The 12,120-nt window shown below is 35.0% G+C and overlaps 1 protein-coding gene across 3 annotated transcripts in view; it reads right to left on the reverse strand.

Moving 5' to 3' along the window:
* Positions 1–1,450: 1,450 nt before the first annotated feature.
* The window catches only part of LOC131073146 (GPI ethanolamine phosphate transferase 2), a 142,779-nt gene continuing 132,109 nt past the window's right edge, over positions 1,451–12,120 (reverse strand). For all 3 annotated transcript variants that reach the window (XM_058009627.2, XM_058009571.2, XM_058009697.2), the window contains 6 exons: positions 6,620–6,848; positions 6,364–6,466; positions 5,118–6,233; positions 2,635–2,727; positions 2,211–2,500; positions 1,451–1,805 (listed from right to left, as the gene is read on the reverse strand). In XM_058009627.2, the coding sequence (XP_057865610.2) occupies positions 1,676–1,805; positions 2,211–2,500; positions 2,635–2,727; positions 5,118–6,233; positions 6,364–6,466; positions 6,620–6,848 (1,961 nt within the window). In that variant the 3' untranslated portion in view covers positions 1,451–1,675. The remainder of the gene's footprint in view (positions 1,806–2,210; positions 2,501–2,634; positions 2,728–5,117; positions 6,234–6,363; positions 6,467–6,619; positions 6,849–12,120) is intronic.

Raw genomic sequence — 12,120 nt, forward strand, 5'->3', positions numbered from 1 at the left:
TTGAATCTTCTTTAACCCTCAACACCTTATCACTCCTAGCCAAAACGATTCATACCATTGAAGATTCGTGGCATTCCAAAGGGTAAAAAATGTGGTTTTTTGAAAAAACGTGGTGGCTGTTATAAAGCTACAAACCAGCAAAAGCAACCTCCACGTGGCATGAAAGGTGTCCAATCATGCAAGAAAATAGAGAGTAATCCAAAATGCCTACCTCCTCCAACAAATTCTCCACAAAATTTGTCTTGAAATGTTCAACAAAAACGATTTTCTTGCAAATCGAGTTTTTGGGAGACAAAGACAAGTTCGAATTTGCATAAGTATGTGAAAATCAGGTTTTTTAGAAGATATGACAAGTTCTAATTTTCACTTTTTCCTCAACAAAGCCAAATTCGGGTTTTTTAGAACAAAATGCAAGTTTAAAATGTCAAAAATGCACTTTATGAGCAAAATCGGGTTTTTTGGACCAAAGTGCAAGTTTTAAATTGTCACTTTTTCACTAACAAGGCAAAATCGGGATTTTTGGAGAGAGATGCAAGTTTTATGCACTTGTAAAACGGAAATAAAACCCCTACAACAAGTTATAACTTACTTGCACACATGTAATAAGGGTTTAAAATCCCTATTACATGTAAAAACCATTAAAGTCGGGGTTTTTGGAGAGAACTACAAGTTTACTTGTAACTTAACCAAAAAATCCCTATTTTAACTAAAAAAACCAAAAAACAATAAAAATAATAAAAACAATAAAGGAGAAATTTAAAACAAACTACAGGTATACATCTTTTAATAAAAATGCACATGTAATAAGCTAAAAATTTCCCTACAAAGACCAAAACAATGGACATCATTAAAACTTGCACTTTGAAGAAAATTCTCCACCTGCAGTCGAGATTTTAAAACCCGAAATTGAAGGAAAGACATAGCAAACGAACGCAGAATGCGACGAAATTCGAAACGTAGTTCGAGGATGGATTGAAGATTAAGCCAGTCCAAGGATTAGTCGAAATTCTCCCTCGGGAAGTGTTCCATAGAGTAAAATTTTTCATTTTTTCACAAAAATTTCATGTTATGGTCCTTGGACAACAAAATGAATTTACATTCCCTATAATAGCCAAGAAAGTCATTTTATGAAACCTTCTTAACATTTGCTGTAGCTTACAGAAAGTTAACACGAAAGTCTTGCATCATGCCCAAAATTGTGAGAAAAAGATAGGTCTACAAACGAAATTGTGGGAAAAAGATAGGTCAACAAATGAAATTGTGGGAAAATGATAGGTCTAAAAAGGGCCATGACAGATGACCAGATTTAGTTAACTCTGTAAAAGATTATAAAGTGTAATTGAAATCTGAGCTTTTGCTATAATTGCCATTTCTAAGTCATTTAGAAGCAAATCTTCAAGATAAACCGAGGCAGTGAAATGCTAAAGCAAAAGATATTTTATGTGCAATATAATAAATAATACCTCTTGCATTGATAAATAAATGTTCTCGTTGATATACTGAACAGAAATAGATGATTGTTTTATGGAAGCTGCAATAGGCCTCTTTGCAGATCTCTAATGAACTTAGTTATGTACAGGTACAGGTAACACCGTACTTTTGATCTCAAAATGCAAAAAGTTTTCAACCAACACAAAACTCATTCTTTGGTGCATTTCACAGAAGTTTTATCTTTTCAGAGGCAAATCCAATCCAAAGATAATTTAGACCTCATGTATATCACAAAACTTGAATAAAGTCCAGTGAAAGCAATAAGAAATGTACTGGTGTATATACAGATTGTTGTTGCGCACACATACAGATATCTGCAAAATCATAAAAAAAAAGAGGTTAGAAAACTACATATGCAAAAACATAACATTAACTATTAATATGGCATGGACTAAAGGATGCAAACGACATTGCAGGTAAATCCATATGATGAACATTTTACAAGATATAGAAAGATGATGAACATTGATGATGCATGTTCTCAATATGCCTAATCTGTATGTGTTACAAAGTCAAGAAGAAACATTCCATTTTATGGTTCAGCTGAGCACTAACTCTGTCTACTTATATAAACTACTCATTTTGCATATGCAGTTTTTACAAAGCATTAGTTACAGGAAAGCTTATCTGTTCTCTAATATTCAGATCCTTGAAAATAATAATTTGTATGAGCAGATGAATGGCTAGATGCTTGCATGGATATGGTACTTGTTACTTACTTTGGTGAAAATACACTCCAAACAAATAGATGATTCCTCATAAGCACCAATACACCAGTGAATCCAACCAACACGACAGAATTCAAAACCAATGGTAAAACACATGGAAGGGCAATTGTCTTCAGAAAGAAATATCCTGAACATCTTTCTTCTTTAGTAATATTCATAGAGTTTCTTCCTTCCTCGAAAGATGAACACAGCATTGCGCCAAAGAGAAATAGCACCGGTGATCCATATGTAATAATAAATAATAAAATGCCTGATAGGACTGTTGAATGGGTAGTTAGTCCCTGTCAAATGGAATCATGAAGTAAGTTGATCAAATTGAAAATTAATATACCAGCAAACTATATATAATATATCAAATAAGAATCAAATGCTTTTTTGAGAAAATACACTACAATACACTATCTAGTACACTTACAATGTATGCACCTGCCACATCAACTGTGGCAAGAGTATTGCTGTTTCCAAGTCCAAAGTGACCTGCCATCCCTAACCAGTACATTGTGATGACCTTTGGAAAAAGCATGCAAATACAATTATTAATGTTCGACAAATTATTTTTAGCATATATCAAGGGAATTCATTCAAATCCATTATATCAGCCTCTTACAAAATAATACTACTTACAAAGGTTACTGCACAAAAACAGTGAATATTTACAATAGATCCTCATTTTTAGTGCCAATGCATCAAATTCAGCACGAGAGTAAATAAACCCTTGGAACAAGTTGGCATTTTCTTAGATAGAATAGCAGAGACTGTAATACCTAAAGATACATCAGATTTTTATTAAAATTATTTTAAAGAGAGAATAATGTATTTCATATAGAAGCCTAAACATGATATCTTGCAGGTGGTATATCTGTAAGGACAAACTGGCATCTTCTTACATGAATAGTACTGATTGTAGTACCTATAGATATATCAGATTTCTATTGGAATTATTCTAAGGATAGAATAATGTATTTCATGAAGAAGCCTAAACTTTATACCCTGCAAGTGCTGTAATTGTACAAGCCCAATCAAGAAGCAAATTCAATGCATGAAATGTAATCAGTTTTTAATGTGAATGAGCATGTGTTTTTAAATTTCAAAAGAATAAAAGACATGTTAATTATTTTGTTCTTGTAGAGAACATGGATTGATTAGCAATTCAGGAGTTCAATGACAAGGTGACAAATAATACACTGCAGGAAAATAGCAAATTCAATCATGAAGAAATCTAATCAGTTTTGAATGTGAATGAGCGTGTGTTTTTTAATTTCAAAAGAATAAAACAGAGATGTTAATTATTTTGTTCTTGTAGGAAACATAGGTTGATTAGCGATTCAGGAGTTCAATAACAAGGTTACAATAGTACACTGCAGGAAAATAGCAATCCTATCGACAAGAGAAAGCAATGAATAACACAGTATAAAAATTCTGGGATTAACTTGCAGACTCAGAAGTAATAATAAGAGAATGCAGTCTAGTAAACTTGCTGGCAGATGACTTGCTGGAAAATTTGGCATATAAAGATGGGATCCACATTTTTTATGGTTGAAAAAAAATTTGCCATATAAAGATGTAAACTTATGGCGCCTAATATTACCCTTTTGCATGCTTGGAGCTTCTCACTTCGTCAATTGCCATAGAGTAAAAGACAGCCATCTCCTCAGTGGATCATTTCCCCTGTCAATTTGTTTGGCATGACCCAGCTTCAGTTCATGAGGAATTCCTCCAGCTCAGAGAGTGGAAGTAATCATTCACGCTAGACATGGATTGCATCAATGTTTTAATTATGTTATAGCCCAATCAGCAATACAAACCAGGAGAATCATATTTTTTATTCGAACAGATTTCAATTACAAGCCGCGCCCTTTGCTTTCTACGTTGCCTCCCTATAGCTGCAAGCACATATTCTTTATGGATTTCTTAGTGCAAACATTAGTTCTCTTAAGAGGACATTTCTTTGTTGCTCCTTTGTGCACTATCAGTAAGGGATTCACCTCTGCCAAAGCATAGCACCCATAGGTTTAATTAGGAATGGCTTACATGCAGGAATGTGAAGAGTACAGAAAAGGTTACTGCTTCACAAATCAATTGTCGGATATGCAGCAGACAGAAGTTGACTATTTTCTTACATATCAGTTTTTTTGTCCAAGAACCATCTCCCCTGCTTATTCGTAGTAATAGTTTTCAGAGCAAGTTTTTGTTATCCTCTTATACATTTTGAGATGTCAGTACAAACATTTTTAATATGCTTCTTTGTAGCAGACTATAACTGATATTTTGACTACTGTAGTGATTACGACTCAATTTTGAAGCAAATGTGTGGTTAAGAAGATTTCTGTCCATGCCATCTTTTACAATTTAGTCTTGATGTTTCATATAGTTTAAAATGAAGAAAAAGCCATCGTCCACATTTTAAAAGAAAGAAAATACAGATCTTTCAATAAGCTCATGCACATCTAGAAAATACAGATCTTTCAATAAGCTCATGCACATCTAGAAAATACAGATCTTTCAATAAGCTCATGCACATCTACTTTCTCTATTATTCTCCAGTCTATATATTTCAATATCAATAGTCACCTGGAGATACAAAGGTATGGAGAATGGAACGCCATTTCTTATCAGGGCATGGGACTAAATGAATACAGCTATATTATGTACAAAGACAATCTTCAGAAGATGTGGTTATGGGGACAGGTGCATATTGCTTGTTCCTATACTCAAGTCTCTTGGTGATCGAATGTAACACACTTTTCAAATAAAGTTTCTTAAAGAAGTCATCTGATGATAGAAGTCATAGAACACTCAATTTTTTTCATTTTTATAATATAATCTCATTAAGCTTTCAACAGTTGAAAAAATTAAACATCTTTAACTTGAAAAGCCAAAAGGATTTGAAGTACTGACCATGATCCATTCTTTGTGGTATGGCCCAGAATTGTAAAAGTAGTTTACCATTCCAAAAAGTTGTAACAGAAGCACCGTGATAGGACATGCATTTCCAGGGTGTTGAAGTAGGAGCTGTAGAAGGCACCAGATAAATATATAGACCACTCCAACAAAATGAATGCAAGTTCTTATTCCTTCTTCAAGATAATTTGTACCAATACTGGAGCATGATTGAGACTTAACAATTCCATCTGACTTCTGAATTTTAGAATCTACTTTACTGCTACAATCTGGCAAGGATATGCTCCAAGGAAAAGCTAACAGTGTTGTCACTGTAGTTAAACCAAGAGAAGTATACACTAGACGGGCCATTAATGTTGGCCAATAATCTGATGATGGCATAATTTGATCTCGGTCCCATATTATGAACATTGAAATCAAAAAACCAGAAACTAAGATGTTTACACCAACAAAAGTCTGAAAAAGCTTTCTTGGCTTAACTGCTAGGAAAAAAAGAAATCCCATCAGCATTGTTAATAGAACTGAGGTCATTTGTAAAGACTTTGTGACACAAGGACTGGCATGATCAAGCCACTTTGAGATATCTGCCAAATGGGTCCAGTTGACACCACCTTGGTGCCATGCTCTTAAAAATCTAGCAGTAATGAGCACAAAAATGACAGTTAAAACCTGAAAAGAGTTGACTTGTTGGGCATTCAATGATCTCCCACCTTCACAATTTAATCTTGAAATGAAGTTTGGATTATCCGATTCCCTGCCTAGGCCAAAGGAATGGGGGGGCCAAAAGAACTTGAATGTTTTTCTTGGTAAATAATTCCAAACTTGACAAATTCTATGTATAAAACTAACGCACAAAGTTGATAACAGGAAATGCCATGTATATTGCTCTTCCTCCACCAAGGAGCTAGCACCCAAGCTAATAACATGTATGAAAATCCCAAGAATAGCTATTACTCTTCCAAGGTCTGTAATTTGATCTGAACAATCAGACTTAGAGGCCAGGCACTCTGGTATTTCATGAAATGCTTTGTAAAGTTGGAAAGAAATTCCAAGAAACAAAAGGAGTGATCCAAGCATCAGGAAACCTCCAACTGCAAGTAAATGAAAAGGTTTCTGCAGGGCACACAAAACATCATTTTTAAATCACAGCATTATGAAAATCTTGATTCTGAAATCATAAGAAAATATGTAACAAGGTAATAATATCAGTATAATGTATTCTGGCATTAGTATATCTTCAAACCTCAGTATTTCCTCTTGCTAATAATCCAGAGGCAGTCCTTAAGAACTCCATGTAAGCCTCCATTGCGATTTTGGGACCTCCAACTTCATCATTTTGATATTCACTGCATGCAATCAGCAAGGCTTGAGTTTGGAATCCAACTAATTAATGCTACTTATTTAATATTTCAAAGGTGTATATTCCAAATAACAATATAGTAGAAAGAGGAATAGAACATATAAAATTGCATTGATATAATAGAGAAAGTAGTTGCAACCCTGTAGAGCTTTGATGTTGCCTCCAAGAATCATGCAGAGAAACAGCTCTTTGAAATAAATAGCATAACTTTGCATCAGTTTGTTCACTACCCATTTCTCTTTCCAAGTTTCCATCATGCATTTCCTTATTGCATGTTGATATAAGACACTTTGAATTGGGAATGCGTGCCTGCAGTAACCTCAGCAGCTGCCATGAATTTAACTCCATTGCTCGAAGTTTTTGGTCATCTATAATCAAATGATAGAGAGATAGAATTAAAAAAGCACTATTAATTATTTCTATTATAAATACAAAACTAAAGTGGACAAAAACAGGCATATAAGTTGTGCTACCAAAAAGAATTGGTAAACTATGACAGCTGTCAGGACCATAAAGTATCCAAATTCTAAATGGAAAAGTGGACTACTACAACAACTTCAAACCCCTTCTTCTTTGAATGAACATATATTATATATACACACACAATTTTGGGGTAATTGCATCTTATCATTTATTAACAAGTGCCCAATAACTGGAAACAAAAATTTGTTCTACAGAAGCAAACATACATATAATGATTACAGAACTGCATTGAAGGTGTAAATGTAGCATCATACAAATGGATATACCATAATCTCTGGACTAAAGAATATGGCCAAACTATTATCTTTCAGGTTGTAGTCTAAAGGGAAGATAGAATACTTATTGCAGCAAACAACCAATTCAAAACCCAACAAGCAAGTCTTTATGCACTAATGTGGTAGTCTTGCCAAAGTGGCAGAATGTAAAAAAGACCAAGGAGTTGACTGTGGAGGTAGAAAGACTTGGATGCCTTATAATCTAATGAATTTTGTATTATAGGAAATGCTTAACAAACCTGTTCTACCATAAAAAATAACAGATAAATGGTTGCCAACTGTTGTCCCAATTTTTGGATTTTCAAAAATTTGACAACCCCTATGAATTTCTGCTCAAAATGTGTCGTTTTTGTCTCTAAAGCACGTTTTACGGGGTGCAAAACTCATATTTGTGAATGTCAAATCATCAAAGGGTGCGTTTGCCATTGTTGTCCAAGTTTTGGTTGATTTTAGCCTTCATTTTCTTAGCTTTCTGTGCAATTTCGGGTTTCAAAGCAGTCACTGCAAGAGATTTTTTGCTTGAAATTTGTGATTTTAAGGCTTTAGGGCACGCTTCCCAAGGTGGAAAGTCTACATTTCTTGATGGTAAATCAATCATGAGATTATCTTTGACCTCTGTGAAAATTTTGGTTACTTTTGGCCTTCATTTTAGCCATTTTTTGTGCAATTTTGGGTTTTAGAGCAGTCATTGCAAGTGGGGGTATTTTGAATGTCATTACAAGTAAACTCACTTTATGTTTCTTTTTTCACTTTAAGTGTTTGTAGGAACTTTTTGAGGTGATTGCAAGTAAAAAAGAAATACAAGATTTTCATCTTGTAATGAGTCTCCCAAAACCCGAAATTGCCTTTAAGTCAAAAAATAACTTGTAAAGAGACTTGAAACCCGAAATTGGCTTTAAGTCATATTTCAACTTGTAAAGTGATTTTAAAAGCCCCCATTACAAGTTATTTTCAAAAAGCAACTTGTAATGGGTCATAAAAAACCCGATTTGCATGCAATGAGAATTACAAGTCATTTTAAACTTGTAATGAGTCACCCAAAACCCGAAATCAGTTTTGCAACTGATTTTTACTTGCTCTTGCTCATTCAAACCCCTATTGGAGGGATTTTTGGCATGAAAAACACTTGGCAAGGTCTGCAACTTTATTGAATCCCCATTTTTGCAGATTTGGTTTTGGTTTTCTCTTCTTTCCTTGACCACATGAAGACTTGGTGCTTGTTTCATTGTCATTATTTGATCTTTCAAAGCGTGGGCAGGTATGATGGTTTTCATGCCTGTTGTTGTTGTTTCCTCTTTATTATGCCCTCAAGTTTCATTTTGGGTTTCAAAAGGGTGATTGCAAGTTCATAATTCATGGCTTTCATTACTTGCAGTCGGCCTTCCCAAACCCGAAATTGGTCCAAAATGCACTCAAAAACACGTGAAAATGAATCTCTAGGAGTATAAAATTCACTCTTTCTTTCCAAAACAATTTTGCAGTTGAAATAAATTCATTTTCAGTTCTTCCCAAATTTGAAATAAATTCACTCTTTCTTTCCAAAACACTACATTTTCAGTTGAAATAAATGTTCTATGTCCTTCCCCTTAAGGCCTACGTGAAAAACAATTTTGCAGTTGAAATAAATGTAGTGTTTATTTTGTTTTTTAATTTTTCTTTCCAAACATGCAGATTTCCATTTAATGGCTCCTCCTAAATCAACTTCTGAGGCATGGAAGCATGTGACCCGAAATGGAACTCACATCAAATGTAACCTATGTGAGGGAACTATAATTGGAACTTTAAAAAGGCTTAGGGACCACTTCCTTGCTAATACAGGGGGTCCAGGTGGAGGTGTTCAAGCATGTATAGGTGCCACTCCAGAACTTAAAGCTATTCTAGAGAAAGAGTTGGTTGCTTCAATGGTAGGCAAAATGAAGAAGGCACAAAAGAAATAGAGAATTGAAGGAGATATATCTAGACTCACATCTATCATGTCTTTCTCTTCTGTGCAATCCAAACCGCTGAGCATATCAAAACAGAGTGGAACACTTAACAACTTTTGGAAACCAGTAGAGAAACAGTAGGTGGATGATGCAGTTGCTGATTTGTTTTACACAAGTTCTATTCCATTCAATGTTGTGAGAAATCCACATTTTCGTAATGCAGTTCACAAAATTGCAGAGTTTGGCAAAGGGTACACACCCCCAGGTTCAGAGGCTATCAAGACAACTCTTTTGCAGAGGTCAAAAGATAGAGTGACTGAAAAAATAGCTGATGTCAAAGCCACTTGGAAGGAAACAGGTTGCACTATATTGAGTGATGGATGGTCAGATATGTGTCAAAGGCCATTGATTAATGTTTTGGTGTCTTGTCCTGAAGGTGTTGTGTTTTTGAAAGTCATTGACACCATGAACCACAAGAAAAATTCAGAGTATATTTTTCAAATATTAGAGGAAGCCATTCTTGAAGTAGGGGTGGAAAATGTGGTTCAAGTGGTAACTGATAGTGCAGCAAATTGTGTGGGAGTTGGGAGGCTGATTGTAGAGAAGTACCCACAGATATATTGAAGCCCATGTGCAGCCCATTGTCTCAATTTGTTGCTTCATGACTTGGCTAAATTCCCATGGGTAAATGAAGCTATTCATAGAGGGAGAGCAATTGCAAATTTCATACGGAATCATCATCTCACATTGAGTATTTATAGGCAGCATGCATCAAAGGAATTGTTGAGGCCTTATGAAACAAGATTTGCTTCATATTATATCACTTTGAAAAGAGTCATTGAAGAAAAAGCAGCTTTGAGATCTGTTATTTGTTCCAATCAATGGGAAAGTTCAGTGTTTTCTAAAGGCCCTAAGGGGAAGAACATAGAGCAAATCATCCTAAACAACAATTTCTGGGAAAGTGCAGCAAAAGTTTTGCTTGTATGTGAACCAATTGTTGATGTGCTTTGTATGGTTGATGGTGACACTCCTTGCCTTGGCATGCTTTATGAAAGCATGGACCGGTGTAAGGAATCTATTCAAAAAGCACTAAATAATGAAGAAGCAGAATATATGCAGCTATGGGAGACAGTTGATTGCAGATGGAAAATGATGCACACACCTTTACATGCAGCAGCTTGCTTTTTGGAGCCTAAGTTGTTTGCTATTGATAGAAGGGGTGCTAATGAAATCATGGCAGGGCTTTACCAAGCCATTAGCAGGTATGTACCAAATCCAGAAATTGCAGCACTAATCAGAGATCAAAGTTGGCAATACAAAAGAGGAGAAGGGATGTTTGGAGGGGCAAAAGCCAAATATGACTCGCCACGTATGCCTGGATATAGATGGTGGATCGCTTATGGATCATCAGCTCCTAAACTGCAAGAGTTTGCTATTCGAATTTTGAGTCAAGGAGCAAGTTCATCAGCTTGTGAGAGGAACTGGAGTTGCTTTGACCACATCCATTCCAAAAAGAGGAACAAATTGTTGACTGGAAAGTTGGGAGATCTTGTCTATGTTCGCAGCAATTTGAAATTGTTGATGAACAAATCAGCAAAGAACACTTATTTAGAACAAACTCTTGAAGGCAGAGCAATGTTAGATGTAGATGAGCCTGACTTTGCAGATGATGAAGTGAGTAGTGATACAGATGATGATGATTTGGCATCCCAGCCAAGTGCTCTTGATGACTTGGAGTTATTTTAAAGTTCTAAAGTCTTTGACTGTTATTGTACCTTTTTGACAAAAGAACATCTTTGCAATCGTGAAAACATATGTTTCCTATGGTTTATATTTTATAAATGTGTCATCTTTTTGTAATGATTTCAAATCTATTTATCAATGTTAAACTATTTAGGCAATTTTATAGATATATTACATATATTTATTAAAAAAATTTAAAAATTACATATGGCGAATTTAATTCGAATTTTATACATTCCGAATTTTTTCCTCATCGAACTTCATTCAAATTTCAAAGTTGTCGAACTTCAAATTCGAATTCGAACCTGGTGACTTAGCCTATATATACAGGAAGGGGTCTTTTGTATCTTTTACCTTTTGGCAATGCAACAAAAATTTTGTCAGTTTGTATGTGCACTCTAAGACTTTGAGCTTAGTTGTAAATCAGATTGTAGTCAATTAAAAGAGGCAAATTGCTTTCAAACTTTGTGTTGATTCAAGGTGTTATGTGACTACATTTTCTGGAGATTGATGGTGAGTTTTGAGGTGTTATATAAGAAGGATTCAAGCTCAATCTAGCAGACTTTGAGCTGCTTATTGCGTTTGGAGTTTTAGATTGGTTTTTGGATTTGATACTGCAAACTTTGAGCTGCATATCACATTTCAAACTATTGTAGGATGCTCAAGCAAAGGGGGTAACTTGCAGACTTTGTGCTACTTTTATTTTCTATGTTTGTGCATAAGAGGTGAATCATGTAGTTAGACTTTGCGCTGCTACATACTGTGCTTGGTTACCAGAAAATCATCTAAAAAGGTTGAAGGGAGAGTAGATAGGTGAAGACTTTGAGCTTTCTTTCTATTTTCCTGTCCCGGAGAAGCAACGGAGGACTTTGTGCCTTTATGGAAACGTTGCTTCTTTATTTGGTTTACTTCATTAAACATTTGTGCTTTCAGCTATGATTCTTTTTTGAAAGAAGAGAAAAGAATAAGTGTCTTTTCTGAAAAAAGAGAACAAGACAGAGTTTCACCCAAATTTAGAATAGATTTAGAGTTAGAGTTTATTTCTGAATTGATAAAGTAAAACACAAAGGGGGAGCCTTCCCTTTGAAAATAGGAGAGTTTATCTCACACATTGTAGCTGAGACCACAATTTTGTACTTCTTCCCAGGTGTACTAAATTTTCAACCAACACCAACAAGACAACTCATTTTTCAAGCCAGTATTATCAAATACGA

Source organism: Cryptomeria japonica, chromosome 3 (genome assembly GCF_030272615.1).
Source record: "Cryptomeria japonica chromosome 3, Sugi_1.0, whole genome shotgun sequence".
NCBI lineage: Eukaryota > Viridiplantae > Streptophyta > Pinopsida > Cupressales > Cupressaceae > Cryptomeria > Cryptomeria japonica.